A 26,644-nucleotide genomic window follows, 5' to 3' on the forward strand; every position below is an offset into this window, starting at 1 on the left:
TGTGTAGTTTGTATGCAACACTGTGGGAAAGATAATACTGTGTAGTTTGTATGCAACACTGTGGGAAAGATAATACTGTGTAGTTTGTATGCAACACTGTGGGAAAGATAATACTGTGTAGTTTGTATGCAACACTGTGGTAAAGATAATACTGTGTAGTTTGTATGCAACACTGTGGGAAAGATAATACTGTGTAGTTTGTATGCAACACTGTGGTAAAGATAATAATGTGTGGTGAAGTTTTATAATTCATTAAATGTAGAATACATTTATGTAAAATTATATATAGTATGGTTACTACAACAACTGTAAATTCATTTCTTAACATTTGATATTTGCTTAGATGTTGACAGCACTAACAGTGGACCCAGTGTGCACCAAAACTCACCTGGCATACAAGCTCCAAACAGTGACCTACATTTTACAAGGAGAAGAAACGTCTGTTTGCTGAGAAAAAACATTACTTTCATAGAATATTAAAAAGTGCCAATTAAGAAAGCGAGCCATCAAACTTAATGTTTTTTCTTCTGAATTTCTTGGCCAAAGACTTAGTTCACACACATCAAATCAAAGTAAAATAAACAAAGGGGGTAATTTAATCTTGGTGGTCAGTTAGAGTCCAGGTTGGAAACTCAGGGTCAAATAAGAACTGGGTTTACCTTCTACTACTACTACTACCCCATGAATTAGATGACCAAGTTGGGCTGAAGATAGCATATCAGACAAACATTGAGAAAATGGTAGACAACATTGGGATTGAGAAAACATAGTTCTTATAGACTCTTTGTGATCAGTTGATACATGAAAATAAATATTTTATTGATAGCAATGGAAAGCCAAGTGAATAATAAAATTTTGACTTTTATTTTAAGAAGGCCAAGGAAAACTGACAGTTGAATACTGGAGTTTGTTTGTGACCAGTACTTGTAACGAAACACAGGGTATTTAAATTATGTGTAAAAAATGCTTTTTATTTATAAATATACAGAAACTTGTAATTAGTAAATAGACACCCAAGTTTAAAAGAACACCAATGTTATTTTAGAACTGTATATACCTTTAGCAAACTGTGACTGAAGGTAATGCTTTGTTGTGTAACTCTTTACTTCATATAGGTTCATGGATCATATAGACAAGACCAGTAATCCATTTCTGGCACAAAATCCGTATCAGGGAGTCTTCAGAAGTGGGTTTGCTGGAAAGCATGGATCGGTCAAGGATAGCCCACGTGCTCAGTGGGGCTTATACTCCTTACTAGCAGAGTTATACTGATCTGGCTTTCCTTCCATTTCAGGGGGTGTCTGTTTATATCATGTCTCTGTACATTCATGAATGTATTTAAGATATATATATGTATATCGATACATTTTGTGTGTGTTTAAAAAGTTGTGATGATAAGAGATAAATGCAGACAGATATCAATGAATCTTCCAGACAACATTCCAAATTTTAGTAGGAGAATATACTTATATCCTAGACTTGTATTTTTGAATGAATGAAAAAAACAAATTGTATAAAGAACACAAAATTTTCTTTGGTATAGAGTAAATGATTCTTGGTTATTGAATAAGATCATGCTGTTTATATATTTACAAGCTAGATACCATAAAATAAATAGGCAAACCCCGATAATTACATATTTTTATTTTATTTTAAAGCCACAACAAGTCCAAGGCCTAGAAGGTATTGTATGGTTATTTGTGGCACTATGTGATACATTTTTGTAATTTTAAGTGTTCTGAAGGCATAGTATTCGATTCATGTCTAAGGATCAAGTGCTGGAAAATGGGGGTCGTTTAGTAAGTTCTTAATTGTTCAATGATATCAGTTATTTTACACTTGTGACTTTAACTCAGTCACGTTTATTGAACAAAATGATTGTCATCCTATTTCGTTTCATCGTTTTCTGGGCTTGAGTTCTTGTAATCTAATACGTGTTTTACTAAATTTGTATGTATAGAACTATTCATAAGTGTGTTTGATCATAACAATAGGCTGGGGTGGTATTGTCTTTAAATTTCAAGCGAGTTTTTATCATGTATTTAATATATTGTTTCATTTTAATTGGAGGTTTCTTTATACATCTGTAGAAATGTATTCTAATTAATATAATACGAGTGATATACATAATTCTTTACACATCTCTGTATTCAACGTATTTGAGCTCTAAGTATTATCATTGTTTTGATTTACTTATTACTGGCGTCGTCAAGTATTTTTCTACAAAAACGTAACTGTACCTTTATTGTAAAATAATAAAATGCTGACAAAAATTCTTCTTGGTTGTATAGTGTTTGTTTGTGCGCTAATTTACAGTAAAGATAAAGTACTGATTAAACTACATCAACAAACATGTAAAACGTCAGCGTTTCTTAGAATAATAATTAACTGTAGACTCGTGCTTATATTGGTCATGTAGAAAATGTTAGTCGTAAGAACACCAGGTGAATATAAAACGTAACTTCAAAATTGAAGAGTCCAGCTTAGGCTACTTTCAATAGATGGCGCTTGTGTAATTTCCAAATTTTAAATAAAGTGTGAAAAAGAACTTCTTCCAAACTGGCTTAATTTGTTTCACACAAATTGCAAGTGTATTAACAGTGGACAATATGACCTTCATGAAACATCATTTTCTTTAGTTGAAACAAGTAACAAAGTTGGTAAGTGGCCCCCAAGTCAGGGACGTAAACAATAATGAGTGCAAAGTAATAGTTATATTCCCTGGTGGGTTAGCGGTAAGTTTTTTTTTTGTTGAGAGCATAACTACGCAATTGACTATTTGTGTTCCGCTCGCAACGGGTATCGAAGCTCGCCATTTTAGCGTTATAAGCCGACCAGCTTACTGCTGTACCACTGAAAAGGTAGCGTAAAGTCCAGGCTAGGGTTCAATTAGTTGTGATAAGCCCCCCGCTGGGACAGCGATAAGTCTACGGATTTACAAGACTAAACTCAGGGGTGCGATTTTTGTCGGTGGACACAGCAAATAGCTTTGCTATACGAAAACGTACGCACTTAATGCGCCAGAACAACCAACAAACGATAATGAAGTAAAATTTCCTGATTTAGGCCAAATGTTCGTGATAAAAAATCCCGCTTGATAACAATTTTTAGTACAAATTTCTTAATTTGTTCATCACTGATTTCAAATAAATTGTAATTTGGTAAGAGCATTCAGTTAATGCTAGCTGTAGACTTGATCTTCAGAGGTTAAAAACAAAGCGATTCATCTCAAAATCTTTTTTATCGCTGTGCGTGAAAGAACATAATATTTTGAATTCAACCGTTATTCGTCGTTTACGTAAACTGCTTAATTAATATACGACTAAATATCCCTTTCTTGTTGCCCCCCGCTTGTACAGCGGTATGTCTCCGGATCTACAACGCTAAAATCAGGGGTTCGATTCCCCTCGGTGGGCTAAGCAGATAGCCCTTTGTGGCTTTGCTACAAGAAAAACACAAACACACCCTTTCTTGTTAGGCCCGGCATGGCCAAGCGTGTTAAGGCGTGCGACTCGTAATCCGAGCGTAGCGGCTTCGCATCCCATTGCGCCAAACATGCTCACCCTTTCAGCCGTGGGGGCGTTATAAATTAGTGGTCAATCCCATTATTCATTGGTAAAAGAGAAGCCCAAGAGTTCGCAGTGGGTAGCGATGACCAGCTGCCTTCCCTCTAGTCTTACACTGCTAAATTAGGGACGGCTAGTGCAAATAGCACGCGAGTAGCTTTGCGCGAAATTCAAAATAATTAATAATAAATATAATAAAAATAAATATATTAGTGTATCATTTGATTCACCAATGGCATCATATTTTTTTACTAATTCTATCAGGATTAGTGACGTAAAATTATCGATATTAAACTTATTGATTGCAAAAAACAATCGACCAGTAAAAATGTTCAATAACTGTTTCATAATTTGTTGTTAATGGAAAGTTTTATAATGTAATTTAGTTGACACTTGAATATATGACGTCATTTTATCTGACCCCCTTTCGATAAGACACGACTTGTGATTTAGTCGTGTTATTCAACAAGCTTTACAGACTTATGTCATCAATGAATATTTTCTGAATTATTTCTAACACGGACATATATACATTTTAAAGTTTTTCGAAACACGCATCTTTGGATGACATTTTTTCAAGAAATCAGTGGAAGTGATCAACACATGCTCAACGTGTCACGCCTTGTTGTTCGATAAAGATTGTATGTGATTTTTGTTGTCATAGTAACCTTTCTGCGCGTTTCAAAGCATACGCAGTCTATTATTGCAGATTCAAACTCGGTAACATAAACACGTGTGAGGGAACATTCTACGAGACCAGTTGGCCTTGCTAACGAAATATTCCGCTTTTATTTTCTTCTGGCTGGTATAACACCTAAAACTCAAAATTTTTTCCCGAGATCAGCCAGTGACCACTCTGTCCGGCAACGTCCGCGCAGTGAGGGTCACAGACATGTCTATTAACGATGGCATTGACCTGGACAACAGGGATCCAAACACTCTCAATGAATACTTGCAGGTAAGTGATCAAGGACTCAGTCTTAGCAAATGTTATTTCTCTAGTTCTGCTGTGCAGGACGCGGACTGACCCTGTGGCAGAGTTGACGAATCAGATTCACAGTCACGTGCAGTACATAAATGCCTCAAAACGCCCTCAACAACTACTTTGGCATCGTGACTGGAAAACAGTGCCGTACTTAAAACAATAATATGTCGTTTCAACATACTGTAGCATTTAATTAATGCAATTTAATTTTATCAGCTTATTGTTTACTTAGATGGCCCGGCATGACCAAGCGCGTAAGGCGTGCGACTCGTAATCCGAGGGTTGCGGGTTCGCGCCCGCGTCGCGCCAAACATGCTCGCCCTCCCAGCCGTGGGGGCGTTATAATGTTACGGTCAATTCCACTATTCGTTGGTAAAAAAGTAGCCCAAGAGTTGGCGGTGGGTGGTGATGACTAGCTGCCTTCTCTCTAGTCTTACACTACTAAATTAGGGACGGCTCGGTGCAGTGGGCTAACAACCTACTCGCTTAAATACCTGTTGAAGAATCCGCAAGCGATTGCGGCCCTATGTTCCTTGATGGAATCGAGTGGTGATAACTAACTAAGTAATTGTTTACTTAGAATTAATATTAATTCAGCATCTTTGTTTGGCGGCCCCCCGGAAAATGCTTCACGGTTCCCACTTTGAGAAATGTTAGGTTTAGGTGTGTGCATTATTTGCCAGGTGTTCTGTGTTGATATTTAGGTCACTACTGCCGAATACTTGATTTTGGTTTTTTGAGGAGGTCGGGTGGCCCTGTGATATACCTCCGAATTTCGCAGCCAGTGAGTCTGATTTTTATTATTAAGATGCCGCAAAATTCTCTCAGCAGTTTACGCGGTTGGTGCGTTATAAGAGTAACAGACTATTCCTTAGCATAAGTGACAGGGTACTGCTGACTGGCTGCATCCCGTTTCGTGTTGACGAGAAACCCACTTGAAGTAAAAATGTATTCTCATTAATACCCATACCAGTCGTCTTGAGAATACATTTATACATCCTCTTTCGTCAATACTTCGAAATTAGGGACAGTAACGGATAACCTTAGTAGTTATCCCATAAACACAATAATTGTTTACTAGGAAATAACCAGAGCAAATGCTCTAAAAATAGATTTATTTATTTATTTATTTACATTTTAACTTTAAAAAAAAAAAGATCTTCAAGGAGGCTGCTATTCCCGGACTTTCCAATAAAGACCCACCTCCCTCTTAAATCTGAAAAGCTAATTATATCTAAGAGCAACAAGTATTCCATTTACCCATATGAAACTTTTCTCTGACTAGTAATTAACGTAATCTCAGAAAATAAAAGTTTGTTTGTTTTGAATTTCGCGCAAAGCTACACGAGGGCTATCTGCGTTAGCCGTATCTAATTTAGTAGTGTAAGACTAGAGGGTTTGTTTGTTTGTTTAAAAATTTCGCACAAAGCTACTCCGAGGGCTATCTCTGCTAGCCGTCCCTAATTTAGCAGTGTAAGACTAGAGGGAAGGCAGCTAGTCATCACCACCCACCGCCAACTCTTGGGCTACTCTTTACCAACGAATAGTGGGATTGACCGTCACATTATACACCCCCACGGCTGGGAGGGCGAGCATGTTTAGCGCGACGCGGGCGCGAACCCGCGACCCTCGGATTACGAGTCGCACGCCTTACGCGCTAGGCCATGCCGGGCCAAGACTAGAGGGAAGGCAGCTAGTCATCACTACTTACCGTCAACTTTTGGGCTACCCTTTTACTAACAAATAGTAGAATTGACCGTCACATTATAACGCCCCCACGGTTAAAAGGGCGTGCCTGTTTGGTGATAGGGATCCGAACCAGCGACCCTCAGATAACAAGTCGAGTGCCTTAACCGCCTGGCCATGCCGAGCCCTTGCAGAAAGAACAGTTCTGTTTATACATCGTACTACATAGCAACTTGCGAGAGAAAGTACGTGTGATTCCTTAATTGATTGATCCAGATCTATCAATATCTGGGACAAGAGAAGCTTAGTGGATTCCTTGGTCGATTTTCTATACTAAAAACAAGTGCTTAATAGATAATGAAATTTTGAAACACATACACATATTAACTAAAGAACCATAAAACATATGGTAAGCTTGCATACCACAAAAATTGTTAAAGTATTCAAAAAATTACAATTATTAACAATAAACTGGAAAGGAAACTCTGCGGTGTTTAAAACGCAACAGAGAATGCTCGCTATGTATGATGTTATCACTATATCAACGTACCATAAAATACGTAATGAAAATTATGCCACGATGTCACGATAGGACGAGTCACTTAATATAAGTGTTGCAACAGAGTTATTATAACAACTTTCACTTAAAGTAAATCTTCTGATGTTGTGGTTAGGTTATCCATATTAGCGCAACATGACTATGTGGTTAGGGCGTTCGACTCGTAATCTGAGAGTTGTGGGTTTGAATTACTGTCACTCCAAAAATGTTTGCCCTTTCAGTCGTCGAGGATTATAATGTTATAGTCAATTCCACTATTCGGTAGTAAAAGAGAAGTCCAAGAGTTGAAGGTGGATGGTGATGACTAGCTGCTCTAGTCTTACACTGCTAAATTAGGGAGAGCTAGCGCAGATAGCCCTCGCGTAGCTTTGCGCGATATTGAAAACGAACAAACAAAGGTTGTCCATAATTGTGACAGTAAATATATATTTCCAAAGAAAACAAGAAGGCCACCTATAAACTAGACTACACATTAGTTTAGGGATCAACTAATAAACATTGAAAGGGATTTACGTGAATGTTTTATAGTTGATACCTATCTAATGATAGAGCAAATAATTATGGAACGAAAAGGAGAAATGATATATTTTCACCAAGAGTATATGTAGATAGTGCATGAACATTGTTCTGATAGAGGCCTGAGTAAGTGTGGATTACTGTGGCCCTCGTGTAAAACATATAAATACACTTGACAGTTCCTAAAACAAATACAAAGAAAGGAGGAAGAGGTTGACGAAACCTGACCCTCTTTGGTTTATAAACACAAATATCCATAAGAGAGAGACAGCATAATCATAACCATGACGCTTTTCTACTGGCATGTTCTTAAATCCAGAACTCCACGGTTACCTTAGAAGGAACAGACTGACGAGTAGAGCTGAGACAACTGTTAGCTATTTCATGTTTTGTTTTACTCACATTACAGACCTACCAAGAAGCATGTTTTAGAATTTCGCGTTACCCGTCCCTAATTTAGCAGTGTAAGACTAGAGGGAAGGCAGCTAGTCGTCACCACCCACCGCCAGCTCTTGGGCTACTCTTTTATCAACGAATAGTAGGATTGACCGTCACATTATAACGCACCCACGGTTGAAAGGGCAGGCATGTTCGGTGCAATGGGCATTCGAACCCGCGACCCTCAAATTACGAGTCGAACGCCTTCACCCACCTTTGCATGCTGAGCCTTAGATTTAATATACTCACTGTAGCGTGTTTTTTTTCAGAATTATTCATAGCAACTACAACTTTAGAACATGTATTAGCATATGCAAGTCGTTCTTACAGAGTGTGATTAAATTTCCAAATAAAGGTTTATCATAAATTTATGTTTCTAACGGTAGTTTATATAAGATCTCTGCATATTAATTATTGAACATGTAATTTGAATTTTTCTTGTGTACGAGACCCAAATCCCGCGACGTGTCGTGACCGTTCCCAATACGTGCTTCCCTTTAGCAGGGTTGGACTCTCTAGTTAATTACTGTTTTATTAGAATAATATTAGAATGAATATATAACACGTTTTATGTATATCTTAGTAAAATATAATATATTTAATTATAATATTTTTCCCCTTGTATTACTCCTAATATTCTGTGTTTGTAGTTACATTTGTTTTATAATTATGTGCTGTTTTACAGGGGGAAACGTTTCTCAAAAACAAATATTCAAACGATAATTTGTTGTTAAACCCAAAACAACACGAAGGGAAATCTGTGCTCTGCCCATCACGGATTTCAAAACCCGGTTTCTACCACTGAACAACTGAGAAGACAAATTCAAATAAAAAATTATGTAAGAATTATTCAAAAACGGGAATTCGTGACGTTTAAATTAAGAGGAAGTCTCTAAAATAGTTTGGTTTATTTTTAATAAATTTCGCGCAAAACTACACGAGGGCTATCTGCGCTAGCCGTTCCTAATTTAGTAATGAAATACTAGAGAGAAGGCAGCTAGTCATCACTATCCACTGTCAACTCTTGGGCTACTCTTTTACTAATATAACATTATAAAATCTTCTCGGCTGAAAATGTGAGACGGAGATTCGAGCACTCAAACCACTTATTGTGAGTTACGTAACCGACTAGCACACTAAGAGAGAGTTGTCAACCTTAAAAGACAGTTATCGAGTAATTCTATGAGTGAAAGTTATCTGTTTAAAAGAGGGTTACTGAGTAAAACTAGAAGCGAGGGTTACTTGTTTGAGAGAGAGTTACTAAGAGTGCAGAGGGGTGAATGCCTTATGTTAAAACTATTTAAATCAAGTCACGTGATAACCACAGCAGATAGAAAGTCTTGGCATAATAGACATAATAAAAAGAATTTCCGTTTAGAAATAAAACCAACAGGGTGTAGGTGTACCAAGATAAGGTGTCCAGTAATAGCTCCCTTCCAACCTGAACAGTTTCATACCTCTAGCAACTAGATAATAAAGTAGTTATTCAGTCAGTATGAGAAATTACGAGTAAGTCTGTGGATTTCTTTAAGATTGTACTGTGAAACTGGTGCTGGAAAACCATCACCTTTGTACACTATACAGATTATAGGAGGCTTACAAGGAGGTGTATTATGCATTGTACAAGGCAGCCTTACGATAGAGTCTCTTACAATGGGAACTACACTGCAGGGCTATTTTCAAAATGTGCGGTCGTCAGGTAGACGATGAATAACCGTGGCGACACGCACTGTAGTGTTGTGGTGAGGTTCCAATAAACGTTCTCAGCTTCTGTATAAGATAGAGTTATTAAATTAACTCTTTCACAAGAATGTTTATACACAAACAACTCTCTATGTGTCAGGTTTATCTCTTTTAAATACATAATAGAAATAAAACCACGACGTTTTAATATTTGATTACTTATCTGAAACCTATGTCTCGTTAACTCTGTGAAGTTTGAAGGGAAAACCTTTCTCCATGTTAACACAAAAATACAAACTACAATTGTAATGAAAGTGTTAAGAGAAAATATGCAATAATTATTATTTAGATTATGAGAGTTCTGTGTGTGTGTGTGTGTTTTCTTATAGCAAAGCCACATCGGCCTATCTGATGAGTCCACCGAGGGGAATCGAATTCCCTGATTTTAGCGTTATAAATCCGGAGACATACCGCTGTTACTAACGGGGAACTGAGAGTTCTGAGGTTAAGATATAGTGTAGTATTCTCAGGCTCGCTAATTTACTTTTAGGTAGTTGTTTTGAAGCCTGAATAACTGGAGGTTCGTCATGAATGGTTTATGGAGTAAGACCTGTATTAACTCGACTGAATCTCAATCCGTTAGATGGAACACAATGTGGCATAGAGTTAAATTACCTTTATCTCAAATACTCGCAAACGCAATCAAAATTTTAAAGACAGGTGATTTGTGAAACGTTTACTATAAAGTTTCATTTCTTGAGGCAGTGTTTTTGGAAATTGGCTCACTATAAACACTATTTTCCAGAGTGATAAAAATATGGTATTATATGGGAAGAACAATGATGTCAGCCGTCTCGCGACAAATATTCCCCCCCATGTGACTGACCATTGCTGTCACTACTAGATAAGTGTGTGTGTCCCTGGGCATCACCTAATGTATTAGTAGAAAATATTACTGTTGTATTCTATGCATTGCGTACGTTATGTTACACCAATTCTTTTCTTTTTCTCGCGAAAGAAAGCACACGTGATGCCCTAATTAACTGATCTAGATCTGTGAGTAACTTGCAAGAGGGAAACTTAGTAGCTTTCTTGGCCAACTTTCTATGTTAAGAACAAGTGTTCAGTAAGTAAAGAAATTATGAAGCATATACATATATTAACGAAGGAAACATAAAATATATGGTAAGCTTACATACCACAACAATTAATAAAATATTTTATAAAATTACAGTTATTAACAATTAGTTGTAATTTTTAATAAAAGGGAAGCCACAAAAATTCTATTTGACTACTCTACCTTGGGTAATCAGATAAATACTGTGCGGCTATTGGTGTTTTAGACTCATATATACGTAATAAAAGTTATTAAGTATTGAAAGGTTTAGCTGCTCAAGAATTCGTGCTGAAACGTCCAAATTACTTATTTTTAGGATAAAATTAATTCTTTACCAAAACTGTCATAAGTCCAACAGAATGTTTATCTGTTTGTTTTGAATTTCGCGCAAAGTTACTCAAGGTCTATATGAGCTAGCTGTCCTTAAGTTAGCAGTGTAAAACTAGAGAAAAGGCAGCCAGTCATCACCACCCACCGCCAACTCTTGGGCTACTCTTTTACCAACGAATAGTGGGATTGAATGTCATGTTTAACACCCCCAGCTGAAAAGGCGAGCATGTTTGATGAGACGGGGGCATTCGAACCCGCGACCCTCAGATTAGGAGTCGAACGCCTTAACCCACCTGGCCATGTCGTCCAACAGAATGAGTTATAAAGTCATAAAATATTGGCTCAGTAAAAAGACAATGCCACCATGCTTGTACTAACGATAAATATCGTCTTCGAAGTATGTTTGTGCGTTAAGGAAACTTTAAAGTTCTTCTAAATTCATTTTGTCACGAAACTTCTTCATCTAAGTAGGTGTTACGGAGGAAAACTACAACAAAAGTTTCAATCCCAATATTTTAAGGTCTCGTACTTGCATAAGCCTCTTGCTATAAATAGCTGGAGATATAACGTTAAGTGTTAAGGCGTGCGACTCGTAATCTGAGGGTCGCGGGTTCGCATCACGGTCGCGCCAAACATGCCGGCCCTTTCAGCCGTGGGGGGGGGGGGTAATAATGTGACGGTCAATCCCACTATTCGTTGGTAAAAGAGTAGCCGAAGAGTTGGCGGTGGGTGGTGATGACTAGCTGCCTTCCTTGTAGTCTTACACTGCTAAATTAGGGACGGCTAGCATAGATAGTCCTCGAGTAGCTTTGTGCGAAATTCAAAAAACAAACAAACAAATATAACGTTAAGTAACCTTCATGTAAAGAAACTGAGATTTGACTAAATGTATAGTGGTAGTCACGACAAAAACAATTCAAAACTTCGTCTATTCAGTGCGACAATAGAATCCTCCTCTGTTATAAAGTGTAAATATTCACAATGGGATATCTGCGTTGTGAGCATTTCAGTGATATATGTTTTATTGGGAAGTTCACGTGTTTACACTACTCGAAACATTCAATTATTACCAGAAAATATTTTAAAACCAAGTTATTTGAATAAACATTGATTTGGTGCAAAAATAGCGCTAAACATTGCATGCAGTAAATGTATGTTTTGGAATTTCAACACACCAAATACTCCTAGTTTAAAATTCAAGTTACGCTATTCCGATATGTTCGTGACGCAAAGCTTTTCTATTATTAAACAAATGACGTTCTATGTCGCTATTGCAACATAACAAAGAAAATGGCGTCAACTATATTTTGTCAAGAGACTCCAAAAAAAAAAAAAGAAGAAGAACAGCGTTTGTCACGAAAACCATTACGAAAGTCCTTCAACCATTAACCAAAATGTTGTTGTTAAGGAATATCACTGTCGTTTTCTACACGTCGCGCACATTATGTTACACGAGTGATTTTGCGAACGAAAGTACACGTGATACCCTAATTAATTGATCGAGATCTGTGAGTAACTGGAGCGAGAGAAGCTTAGTTGCTGCTAAAATTTATTTTGGTTGTTAGTGTTAACTTCGCGAAAAAATATCCTGTTATGTCATACTCACTGTTTCGGCTGGCATAGTGGGGATTGAACTCTGTTCTACACACTTTTTCCCGGAAATCCCCTGAGGGGACAAATAAATCGTGCACTATTTGAAAATACAATAAGCTTTATACTCTTATCTTTTAATAACTGTTATTTTTTATATTAATTACAGTAGGAGAAAGAAATGAACGAAATATCTATTTCCTGGGTGTTTTCCTGTCATAACAAACTAGTTAAACAACCGTTTATATATATATGTTGTATCAATTCAAATGTAGCTTTAAATTAAACAGGCCTATTTATTATATTTTTACCTTTATTGAAACATTATCTTTCTGTTGTGTGTGATACCACATGAACATTCAGATAACTATCACAACACCATTTAGTTTAAGGGTGTTTGTGGGGTAGTTAACGTATTAAACTATAGTTAACGGTCAATCCCACCATTCGTTGGTCTGTCGCTGATAAATCAGGGATGGCTAGCACAGATAAACCTCAATTAGCTTTGCACGAACTTCTAAGCTTACTCTTTTATTTAGATTATAATTAATTAGTTCACTTTACGGGTAAAACTTCTGTTTATTGTCTAATAATGAATATAAAAAAAATTAAGCTTTGTACATTTGTTTGTTTGTTTTCAATTTTTGCACAAAGCCGTTAGCCGTCCCTAAGTTAGTAGAGTAAGACCAGAGGGAAGACAGCTAGTCATCACCACCCACCGCCAACTCTTGGGCTACTCTTTTACCATCGAATAGCGGGATAAACCGTCACATTATAACGCCCCCCACTAACTCGTAACGCCTCACAACACACAGAGACCGAATAACGACTGAATTACTAATCTAAACTCTCAACCTCAAAGTTTGAAAATGAAAGAACAGCAATGACATGGTAATTAACAGAAACCAACGTACTTTAATTAATGACGTAATGTATGGAATTATTATATAGCTTGAACTACCTATAGAGGTGGCAACGAGCGTATTAATACCGGCTCTGACTTTGATAATTAAAGTCAAATTATTTAAATGCACTTAAAAACTATTACATTAATCAGTAAAGATAATATTTTATTTCTTCGGTTGTTCGCTCATAAGTTATTGATAAGTTATTTGAAATATTTTAAACTTGTCTGATTTTGTTCAAGAATATTTAAAAACATATTTTATTGTTTATTATATACTTCAGAATTAAGGAGATTTTGTTGATAGTTTTTGCTTGCTCAAATAGAGAATTACTACGGAAGAAACACTGATTTTCGTGCAACCATATAAGACAATTGTAAAAATGAACATTGTGGATCTCTTATTATAAAAACATTTATAATTTAGCCTTTTCCCCACATCAGACCAGATGCATCCAAGGGGTTAGCTTGTCGGGCTGCCTAATTGAAGTACCAAGGTTTATCGAAGACAATTCTAAACACACTTCACATTTTAAGTGGGGCCCGGCATGGCCAGGTGGGTTAAGGCGTGCGACTCGTAATCTGAGGGTCGCGGGTCGTATCTCCGTCGCGCCAAACATAGTTGCCCTTTCAGCCGTGGGGGCGTTATAATGCGACGATCAATCCCACTATTCGTTAGTAAAAGAGTAACCCAAGAGTTGGCGGTGGGTGGTGATGACTAGTTGCCTTCCCTCTAGTCTTACACTATTAAATTAGGGACGGCTAGCACAGATAGCACTCGAGTAGCTTTGTGCGAAATTCAAAAACAAACAAACAAACAAACAAAACATTTTAAGCTGTGCGTCATAAGAGTGACAGTTAATCTCGTTATTCAGTTTGCAATTGAACAACGGCACGTAGTAACGACGGATACTTCTGGTGTGGCTGGTTTTCCTATGGTTAGTAGTTCAAAATTAGATACGCTTATATCTTCTCGCTAGGAGTCTCCACCTTCGTTAAAATCAAGGGCTCTAACGTCGTTTAGCTCATTCGCTCAGAAAATGCTTTACAGATTGAAAATACCAATATTTTCTCCACTAAGATGGTTGCCAAGTAAATCAATAACAGGACAACTCGCACAAAAATAATAATTAGTTTCGCATGGTGTTTTTCATCTTTCTAAAATTTTTGAGGGGGTGGCATCACAAGACATTAAGGTACACAGTCAGTCACCTTCACAGTAAACTTTAAATACTAGAATGTATTTACATGTCATTTATTTTGTGGTGTCCATATAGAACAGGTCATTACAAAGACTTTCATACAAATAAAGGACGAAACATGTCAGCACTTACATGCAAAGAGTGATAAACCATCATTGCAAAGTACACAACTACACTAAACTAGGACGTAAATCTACCTCTTGGACATTCACTCAACTCTGATAAATCAACTTCTTTTATTTGTAACTGACGCACGTCAATCTCGTTTAATGTATAATTAATCAAGACCCTTTAACCATAGGAAAAAGTCAACTAACTTTACAACTGTCAGTAATTTCGAATTCAGTCAAACGTTCTAATAACAAATCTCTTAGTAATAATAAGTGAAGTTGTAATTGTACTTGAAAGTTGATGCTTGTTGACGCTATATTGAAGCCTTAGAACAATGTCACATGTACATCCATTTGTCTGTGTGCCTGTACCTAAACTAGAAACAGCTAATGATTACTAGTTTAATCGCTAATTAGCGTTTACCATATTGTAGAAAAAAAAACCAAAACAACTCTGTAAACGAAAGTTGTGACATTTGTTCAAATAAGAATTTCTAAAACACATGTCACAGCTGCAAATGTAATTTCTGAGATAAAAATAGCTTAAAGAAAAATTTACATTGCTCATAAAACACATGGTTAACTATTGGTACGAATTGTTTTCTTCTAGAGGTGAGAACGAAAGGAAGCAGTGAAAACTAATTAGACTTGACCATTGCATTTAATATTTTAGACTTGTTTGTATTTTATACTTTGGTCTTCACTGTATGTAATGCTTTAGTCATGATTGTATTTTATACTTTAGTCTTGTTTGTCTTTTATACCTTGGTCTTCACTGTATCTAATACTTTAGTCATGATTGTATTTTATACTTTGGTCTTCACTGTATGTAATACTTTAGTCATGATTGTATTTTATACTTTAGTCATGATTGTATTTTATACTTTAGTCTTGTTTGTATTTTACACTTTAGTCATGTTTGTATTTTATACTTTAGTCATGATTGTATTTTATACTTTAGTCTTGTTTGTATTTTATACTTTGGTCTTCACTGTATGTAATACTTTAGTCATGATTGTATTTTATACTTTAGTCATGATTGTATTTTATACTTTAGTCTTGTTTGTATTTTATACTTTGGTCTTCACTGTATGTAATACTTTAGTCATGATTGTATTTTATACTTTAGTCATGATTGTATTTTATACTTTAGTCTTGTTTGTATTTTATACTTTAGTCATGTTTGTATTTTATACTTTAGTCATGATTGTATTTTATACTTTAGTCTTGTTTGTATTTTATACTTTGGTCTTCACTGTATGTAATACTTTAGTCATGATTGTATTTTATACTTTAGTCTTGTTTGTATTTTATACTTTAGTCATGTTTGTATTTTATACTTTAGTCATGATTGTATTTTATACTTTAGTCTTGTTTGTATTTTATACTTTGGTCTTCACTGTATGTAATACTTTAGTCATGATTGTATTTTATACTTTAGTCATGATTGTATTTTATACTTTAGTCTTGTTTGTATTTTATACTTTGGTCTTCACTGTATGTAATACTTTAGTCATGATTGTATTTTATACTGTACTCATGATTGTATTTTATACTGTACTCATGATTGTATTTTATACTTTAGTCTTGTTTGTATTTTATACTTTGGTCTTCACTGTTATGTAATACTTTAGTCATGATTGTATTTTATACTTTAGTCTTGTTTGAATTTTATACTTTGGTCTTCACTGTATGTAATACTTTAGTCATGATTGTATTTTTACTTTAGTCATGTTTGTATTTTATACTTTAGTCATGTTTGTATTTTATACTTTAGTCATGATTGTATTTTATACTTTAGTCTTGTTTGTATTTTATACTTTGGTCTTCACTGTATCTAATACTTTAGTCATGATTGTATTTTATACTTTAGTCTTGTTTGTATTTTATACTTTGGTCTTCACTGTATGTAATACTTTACTCATGATTGTATTTTATACTTTAGTCATGATTGTGTTTTATACTTTAGTCATGTTTGTATTTTATACTTTAGTCATGTTTGTATTTTATACTTTAGTCATGATTGTATTTTATACTTTAGTCTTGTTTGTATTTTATACTTTGGTCTTCACTGTATGTAATACTTTGGTCTTCACTGTATGTAATACTTTGGTCTTCACTGTATGTAATACTTTAGTCATGATTGTATTTTATACTTTAGTCATGATTGTATTTTATACTGTACTCATGATTGTATTTTATACTTTAGTCTTGTTTGTATTTTATACTTTGGTCTTCACTGTATGTAATACTTTAGTCATGATTGTATTTTATACTTTAGTCTTGTTTGAATTTTATACTTTGGTCTTCACTGTATGTAATACTTTAGTCATGATTGAATTTTATACTTTAGTCATGTTTGTATTTTATACTTTAGTCATGTTTGTATTTTATACTTTAGTCATGATTGTATTTTATACTTTAGTCTTGTTTGTATTTTATACTTTAGTCATGTTTGTATTTTATACTTTAGTCATGATTGTATTTTATACTTTAGTCTTGTTTGTATTTTATACTTTGGTCTTCACTGTATGTAATACTTTAGTCATGATTGTATTTTATACTTTAGTCATGATTGTATTTTATACTTTAGTCTTGTTTGTATTTTATACTTTGGTCTTCACTGTATGTAATACTTTAGTCATGATTGTATTTTATACTTTAGTCTTGTTTGAATTTTATACTTTGGTCTTCACTGTATGTAATCCTTTAGTCATGATTGTATTTTATACTTTAGTCATGTTTGTATTTTATACTTTAGTCATGTTTGTATTTTATACTTTAGTCATGATTGTATTTTATACTTTAGTCTTGTTTGTATTTTATACTTTGGTCTTCACTGTATGTAATACTTTGGTCTTCACTGTATGTAATACTTTAGTCATGATTGTATTTTATACTTTAGTCATCTTTGTATTTTATACTTTAGTCATGATTGTATTTTATACTTTAGTCTTGTTTGTATTTTATACTTTGGTCTTCACTGTATGTAATACTTTACTCATGATTGTATTTTATACTTTAGTCATGATTGTATTTTATACTTTAGTCTTGTTTGTATTTTATACTTTAGTCATGTTTGTATTTTATACTTTAGTCATGATTGTATTTTATACTTTAGTCTTGTTTGTATTTTATACTTTGGTCTTCACTGTATGTAATACTTTAGTCATGATTGTATTTTATACTTTAGTCATGATTGTATTTTATACTTTAGTCTTGTTTGTATTTTATACTTTGGTCTTCACTGTATGTAATACTTTAGTCATGATTGTATTTTATACTTTAGTCATGATTGTATTTTATACTTTACTCATGATTGTATTTTATGCTTTAGTCTTGTTTGTATTTTATACTTTGGTCTTCACTGTATGTAATACTTTAGTCATGATTGTATTTTATACTTTAGTCTTGTTTGTATTTTATACTTTGGTCTTCACTGTATGTAATACTTTAGTCATGATTGTATTTTATACTTTAGTCATGTTTGTATTTTATACTTTAGTCATGATTGTATTTTATACTTTAGTCATGTTTGTATTTTATACTTTAGTCATGTTTGTATTTTATACTTTAGTCATGATTGTATTTTATACTTTAGTCTTGTTTGTATTTTATACTTTGGTCTTCACTGTATCTAATACTTTAGTCATGATTGTATTTTATACTTTAGTCTTGTTTGTATTTTATACTTTGGTCTTCACTGTATGTAATACTTTACTCATGATTGTATTTTATACTTTAGTCATGATTGTGTTTTATACTTTAGTCATGTTTGTATTTTATACTTTAGTCATGTTTGTATTTTATACTTTAGTCATGATTGTATTTTATACTTTAGTCTTGTTTGTATTTTATACTTTGGTCTTCACTGTATGTAATACTTTAGTCATGATTGTATTTTATACTTTAGTCATGTTTGTATTTTATACTTTAGTCATGATTGTATTTTATACTTTAGTCTTGTTTGTATTTTATACTTTAGAGCTGATTTCTTTTATTTAGTTCATCAGTTTTGAAAAATTATCTTATAAAGAGTTGTAGTAAATCCTACTTGTCTAACCTACTGAATATTTAGGACCTCATTGACCTACACAGTGGACATTTAACCCTTTATGGTCCCATATTGACTTTTACAAAACTATTATTGCTTGTGGCATTATTAACACATTTATGAATATTGTATAGAGGGCAGTTTGTTATCAAAATTTAGAGATGGACAAAGAACTGCGTTTCTTAATTATATATTTAAAAAAACATGAACAGCTATTAGACAGACGATCGATTTAGAGCCATACAATTTCCATAGTTTGTATTCTGCTAAGGGCCGTTGCTACAACAACCATCATAACAGCAACCCAAACACCCTCGACGAAGTAGGCAGATGTATAAGGTTTGGTTTGTTTGGTATTTCACGCGAAGTTACAGGAGGCCTATCTGCGCTAGCCGTCCCGAATTTAGCATTGTAGGATTAGAGGAAAGACAGTTAGCTAAGTCTTGGGCTACTCTTTTACCAACGAATAGTGGGATTGACCGTAACATTATAATGCCCCCACGACTGAACGGGGAGGGCATGTTTGGTGTGAGAGGGATTCAAACACACGATCCTCGGATTACGAGTCGAGTATGTTAACTACTTGGCCATGTAGTGTGGAAGGACTTGACTTAATAGAACACAGTATAAGACAATCCTGTACATTAACGGTTGACCAACTGGGGGCCTGCGAGGCAGTTTTCCACCACGATGCAGAATTAAAAGTAGATACATATTATAATAAGTTTAATATATAGCATATTTTTTGTACCTTTGAACTGAATAATTTCCTATGTGATGTTTCACATCTAGTTTTGTAATTCATGGTACTATTTATCATTAGTGATTAACCCCCGATCCTTGAAACCACACTTGCATTAAGATGATGGTACTATTTATCATTAGTGATTAACCCCCGATCCTTGAAACCACACTTGCATTAAGATGCATGGTACTATTTATCATTAGTGATTAACCCCCGATCCTTGAAACCACACTTGCATTAAGATGCATGGTACTATTTATCATTAATGATTAACCCCCGATCCTTGAAACCACACTTGCATTAAGATGCATGGTACTATTTATCATTAATGATTAACCCCCGATCCTTGAAACCACACTTGCATTAAGATGCATGGTACTATTTATCATTAGTGATTAACCCCCGATCCTTGAAACCACACTTGCATTAAGATGCATGGTACTATTTATCATTAATGATTAACCCCCGATCCTTGAAACCACACTTGCATTAAGATGAAAACTCTGGTAGACATCGCAGTTAAAAGCGGTCGCTGCATAAACCTTCAACAAAATCTTTAATATTTACCTTAGTTTTAACTGCAGTAATGTGAAGCAAACTGCTCTTGGAAAGCTCCATATATTCAAAAAATAATTCCTAAATTAAAAGCTCTCTATAAAAACTATGTGAATGAAAAGAAAGTGAGCAGAAACCAATCATTTTATAGGCAAAGTTTAATACAATAATAACCAAAGTTCAATACAACAATAATCAAAGTTCAATACAATAATAACCAAAGTTCAATACAATACTACTCAAAGTTCAATACAATAATAATAAAGTTCAATACAATAATAACCAAAGTTCAATACAATAATAATCAAAGTTCAATACAATAATAACCAAAGTTCAATACAATAATAATCAAAGTTCAATACAATAATAATCAAAGTTCAATACAATAATAACCAAAGTTCAATACAATAATAACCAAAGTTCAATACAATAATAATCAAAGTTCAATACAATAATAATCAAAGTTCAATACAATAATAGCCAAAGTTCAATACAATAATAACCAAAGTTCAATACAATAATAATCAAAGTTCAATACAATAATAATCAAAGTTCAATACAATAATAATCAAAGTTCAATACAATAATAGCCAAAGTTCAATACAATAATAACCAAAGTTCAATACAATAATAATCAAAGTTCAATACAATAATAACCAAAGTTCAATACAATAATAATCAAAGTTCAATACAATAATAACCAAAGTTTAATACAATAATAATCAAAGTTCAATACAATAATAACCAAAGTTCAATACAATAATAATCAAAGTTCAATACAATAATACTCAAGTTCAATACAATAATAACCAAAGTTCAATACAATAATAACCAAAGTTCAATACAATAATAATCAAAGTTCAATACAATAATAATCAAAGTTCAATACAATAATAATCAAAGTTCAATACAATAATAACCAAGTTCAATACAATAATAATCAAAGTTCAATACAATATGTTCAATACCAAAGTTCAATACAATAATAACCAAAGTTCCATACAATAATAACCAAAGTTCAATACAATAATAACCAAAGTTCAATACAATAATAATCAAAGTTCAATACAATAATAATCAAAGTTCAATACAATAATACCAAAGTTCAATACAATAATAATCAAAGTTCAATACAATAATAACCAAAGTTCAATACAATACTACTCAAAGTTCAATACAATAATAACCAAAGTTCAATACAATAATAGCAAAGTTCAATACAATAATAACCAAAGTTCAATACAATAATAATCAAAGTTCAATACAATAATAACAAAGTTCAATACAATAATAACCAAAGTTCAATACAATAATAATCAAAGTTCAATACAATAATAATCAAAGTTCAATACAATAATAACCAAAGTTCAATACAATAATAACCAAAGTTCAATACAATAATAATCAAAGTTCAATACAATAATAACCAAAGTTCAATACAATAATAACCAAAGTTCAATACAATAATAACCAAAGTTCAATACAATAATAATCAAAGTTCAATACAATAATAACCAAAGTTCAATACAATAATAATCAAAGTTCAATACAATAATAACCAAAGTTCAATACAATAATATTTTCAGTGTTTTAATTTAGAAACTTCTTAGAGGAAAAGCAACAACAATGATACAATTCCTAGAATACTAATGATCGAGAAATATATAACAACAAGATTTCTTTATAAATTCTAATAATGAGTAATGCAAAGTAGTTGTTCATGATTCAGCAAGTGTTTCAGAAAATGTCGAACAGTGAGAGTTATCTCATCTATTTTGCTGGTAAAAAACGGAGAAGACAGAAAATAGATTGTGGCAGTTATTTTGTGCTATCATTTGAATTATGTGATACCAACCTAATGAATATAGAGCCACTTTACAAATAAAAACATGTGAACTTTGATATGTCACTGCAGATTACGTGACGTTGTGACCACAGTTGTCAAACATACTATTCGGTGAAGAGTAGGGTAATGTTGACTGGCATCCAACTTCTGGTCAGTATTTCTAATTTAAGGCTGACCATAGCTGAATATTGGAAACTTTGACCTGGTCACTTAGCTGATACGTTGCTTAAGTTCCTGCTCAGGTGGAAAATACCAAACAATAAAAGTTTAACAAAATTACTTAAAATACATTGTTGGTAAAGGTAATATAGGAACATAGAGCTCCATAAAATTAAGAAAATGGTTAATATAAAACTAGTGTGTTATTAATATCGAAAACGATTTAATGCTATACAATATTGTACCCGGATAATGTGCTCTAATATTGATAAAAGGGTAATATAGAGCCATAGAGTACTTTAGTAATGTGTTATTAATATTGATAAGAGAGTAATATAAAGCCCTAGAGTACCTCGAAAGTGTGTTATTAATACTGATAACAGGATAATATACAGCCATAGAGTACTTTGATAGTGTGCTATTAATACTGATAAAAGTATGATATAAAACCGACATAGGGTACCTTAATGATGTGTTATTAGTATTGATACAAGGGTAATGTAGAGTACCCGGATGAAATGAGCACACAGTTAGATATCAAACATTACAGAATAACTCCATAAGTGTCTGCGCACCAATTTATACCATTACTTAGGTACGGAAAGACGTCTAAAAACGTTTTACGTTTTCGACAATGCGCGTTCAGTCTCTGGCTAAAAATATAATATATATATATTTATATCGCTCAACTTTAGACAGTTTTATATATATATATTTATATCGCCCAACTTTAGACAGTTTATATATATATATTTATATCCTTAACTTTAGACAGTTTTATATATATATATTTATATCGCCCAACTTTAGACAGTTTTCTTGTAGCTTCGATTTTATTTAAAAAAACAACAACAAATAATGAAATCTAAAACATTACTAAATGTTGGAAAATGTATTTTAACTTTCAGAAAGTCCATAAAGTAGATGGACTAACTTACATACTAACAAAATATTAATATCCATAAATATCGTTCTTCAGTCTATGGGTGTCTTATGATCTGTAGCAGATACAAGACAGATATGAACGTTTGTTTCACACATTCTGACTATATATGCCTGCAACAATCAACTTAAAATTATTTGGGCACAAACAAAATAAGCTGTTGCGTTGCGCTGAAATAGCTCCCTCCCCCACATAGTGGCATATCTGCGCACTTACAACGATAGAAACCGATTTTCGATATTCGTAGTGTGCAAAGCACAGATAGCCCATTGTGTAACTTTGCGCTTAATTCCAAACAAACAAACATACTTTCATTAAAATAAGTGAAATCTATCGTAGTTGAACGATGTTTTAAAAAAAATATATTACCCTAATGCACACAACGTTTCGGGTGAAAAATCTTCCTCAGGTGTTGTGGAGTGTTTCGTTCGAAGCTTTGTGTAAAAAAAATTTAAAGAGAAATACATCATGACCGTTGTACAATAAGCTTCATTCCTTTACATGGTGGGCAGAGCACAGATAGCCCATTGTGTAACTTTCGTGATGACGAGAAACCCACTTGAAGTACAAATGTATTCTCAAGGCAGTTGGTATGGGTATTAGAACTTTAATAAAAATAAATTACAGAACAACGTTTCGACCTTCTTAGATCACCATGTAGTTAAAGAAGAGATTTTGCAACTGAATTTTGCCGGGCACATACAGTCTTAAAAGCGAGAGTGCAAACTGGTAAGGGATTGTAGGAGGCGTTGCAGTTAGATGCTAGGTTATTAATTAGTATCGGTATAAAGGTGTTTCTTTATATTGATTTAGTTTTGGTTTGAGTTGCTGTATAAGTAGGGCTTCTTTGATTTTGCGTTTGTTTTTATTTGTTTCCATACTTAATATCTGGATATTGTCTATGGTTATGTTGTGTTTATTTGATTTGCAGTGTTCAAAAACGTGTGAAAGCGTTTTTTTTTTGTTCTTTGAATCTGGTTTTCATTTTTCTGCTTGTTTCTCCAGTATAGAAGTCGTGACAGTTGTTGCATTGTATTTTATAAATTATGTTGGTGTGGTGTTTATCAGTGTAGTTGTTACACAGTAAGAACTTTAGTTTTGTACCTGGTTTTTACTTGGTGTTTACTAGAATGTTGTGTTTTGTTATAAGTTATAACAAGACATGTACTTGGCAACGGTCAGTTGCAAACTCTCTTTGTTAACCTGAAGATGACTTAAAAAGGTCGAGATGTTGTTCTTTACCTTATTTTAACTTAAGTTTTAACACCCATATTAGCCGTCTTGATTGAGAATACATTGTGTAGCTTTGTGCTTAATTAGATACAAGCAAACTCACATGATAATTTGACTAGCAACACTGTTGGACAAAAGGTCGTATTGTATTCTAATACATTCATCGTTTTATTACCTTCAGCACTTTGGATCAAATACTTTATCTACCATTATTCGTTTTATAAAGTTTCTTACATACTGCACATCTGATAAGATCAAATAGTTTACAGTCAACTGCAACACGTTCATATCTTAAAAAGAACCCCAGTAAACACGCTATTGATATTCTATGAGCCAGGCGTGGCCTACTAGTTTCTGTACCTTGACCTGTATCCAAAATTAAGAGTTCCATTTACCGGCAAAATACGTTCTGCACTTTGGGATTGTGGGTGCATTATAAAAGATTCAACTATTGGACAAGAGAACAGCAACCCTCGATTAGCGACTTTGATAGTAGACAGTCAAGGTTTAGCATTGTGCCCCCAAAAAAACTAAAATACAAAAAAACAACAACACATAAATAAACTGAGGTTTTGTCCTCGTTCAACTTTACGAGATAACTTTAAAAAATAAACAATCAAACTCATAAAATCCGGAGTTTAGACATGCACAACACAGATGGCTGTGTTTGTTTGTTTTGGAATTTCGCACAAAGCTACTCGAGGGCTATCTGTGCTAGCCGTCCCTCATTTAGCAGTGTAAGACTAGAGGAAGGCAGCTAGTCATCACCACCCACTGCCAACTCTTGGGCTACTCTTTTACCAACGAATAGTGGGATTGACCGTCACATTATACACCCCACGGCTGAAAAGGCGAGCATGTTTGGCGCGACCGTGATATGAACCCGCGACCCTCAGATTACGAGTCGCACGCCTTAACACGCTTGGCCATGCCGGGCCAGATGGCTTTTCAACATAGCTTATACTTATGGTAAAGCTACTAAGACTATATGCTAGCGTGCCTAATTTTGAACTACTGACCAGAGATAAGGCAGTCAACCAGTTCCATTTCTTCAGTTATCTTTTACACTATTAAACTGCGTATAGCTGTTATTACACTTCCACAGCATAAAGTGCGGGAAGTATTTTGCGATACTGCATGGAGTCAAACCCAGTTTGCCAAGTCCAAAGTTCATAGGTCGAGCACAGGGTCAACCTTTACCTCAGGAAGATAAACTTTACGCCTTTCCACAGCAGAATGCTAAATAAATCACTTTTCTGAGATATCCTACCAGTAACGGATGTTTTACCGTTTTCATTTACTCATTTCTTGACTTTTGCGATTCACAGTTCAGTTTATCTGTTATTGAGAACTATACTAGAAATATTGACAGCATCTAGCTATCATATTTATGATTTGAAGAAAAAAAGTTATAAAAGAATTATCATGTTTTTGTAAAATTTGGTGTGTTGGAATTATACGAAAAATTTATATTAAAATTTCATTCACTAGGTGGAGTTTGATGACGTCATTGCCGAGCCTGAAGGTACTTATTCCGTTGACTGTGTTTGGAAGGGCGCCTATAGTATCTTCACAGGAACAAAGAATTGCTGTTATAAGCTTCTCACCATCCTCTTTGCTATACCTGTTGCTCTGGTAATCGGTTGTAGTTTCGCCATTTTGTCATTTCAGCATATCTGGTGTCTCGGACCGGCAATACGTCATTTCGGATAAATTGTCACATAATTCGACTGTACGTTCGTACATGCCTCGATTCCTGTTTGGGCCCTTGCTGTTCAGACATGGGTCTCTTCTTCAACAAAATACGGATCATCAAAGGATCAGGAACGGATGACGAAGTTGTTTAACTATCTTCTTCTCTTTTTTTTGTACATAACTATTCGTATCACTTACCAAGGATGTTAGAATATAAAACTGCGGATATTTCGTAATACACATTTTTTTTACAGTTTTTATTGTTGTATTTTCTGACTCCTCAGTTGAAAAAATATGAAGTATTCGTACAATGTTAAATATTGAAGTAACGACTGTTTGTTTCTTTGGTGTCCCCTTCTAGTACAGCGGTAAGTCTACAGATTTATAACGCTAAAATCAGGGGTTTAAATCCCCTCGGTGGGTTCAGCAGATAGCTTTATGTGGCTTTGCTATAAGAAAAACACACACGCAGTTATTTCTTTGAATTTCGCGCAAAGCTACAAGAGGGCTATCTGCGCTATCCATCCTTGATTTAGCAGTGTAAGACTAAAAGGCAACTAGTCGTCATCACCCAACTCTTGGGCTACTCTTTTATCAACGAATAGTGGGATTGGCTGTAACATTATAATGCTCCCACGACTGAAAGAGCGAGCATTTTTTGTGTGACAGGGATTTAAACCTGCGACCCTCAGATTACGATTGGGGTATCTTAGCCACCTGGCCATGCC

The 26,644-nt window shown here is 34.1% G+C and overlaps 2 protein-coding genes across 2 annotated transcripts in view; both read left to right on the forward strand.

Moving 5' to 3' along the window:
* The window catches only part of LOC143250361 (plexin-B-like), a 170,116-nt gene extending 167,870 nt beyond the window's left edge, over positions 1-2,246 (forward strand). The window contains exon 44 of the mRNA XM_076500805.1: positions 344-2,246. Within this exon, the coding sequence (XP_076356920.1) occupies positions 344-451 (108 nt within the window). The 3' untranslated portion in view covers positions 452-2,246. The remainder of the gene's footprint in view (positions 1-343) is intronic.
* A 2,018-nt stretch (positions 2,247-4,264) lies between these two features.
* LOC143250281 (caveolin-1-like) lies at positions 4,265-26,644 on the forward strand. Its single transcript, XM_076500743.1, has 2 exons — positions 4,265-4,524; positions 25,713-26,644. The coding sequence occupies exons 1-2, from the start codon at positions 4,459-4,461 to the stop codon at positions 25,932-25,934; spliced, it is 288 nt and encodes a 95-aa protein (XP_076356858.1). The 5' UTR covers positions 4,265-4,458; the 3' UTR covers positions 25,935-26,644.

Source organism: Tachypleus tridentatus, chromosome 5, assembly GCF_004210375.1.
Source record: "Tachypleus tridentatus isolate NWPU-2018 chromosome 5, ASM421037v1, whole genome shotgun sequence".
Lineage (NCBI taxonomy): Eukaryota > Metazoa > Arthropoda > Merostomata > Xiphosura > Limulidae > Tachypleus > Tachypleus tridentatus.

Bases quoted from the DNA above. Each gene is read 5' to 3' on its own strand.
- LOC143250281 (XM_076500743.1), top strand. From the start codon at position 4,459: ATGTCTATTAACGATGGCATTGACCTGGACAACAGGGATCCAAACACT. The intron at 4,525-25,712 runs GTAAGTGATCAA...TTCATTCACTAG, and splicing joins CTCTCAATGAATACTTGCAG to GTGGAGTTTGATGACGTCAT.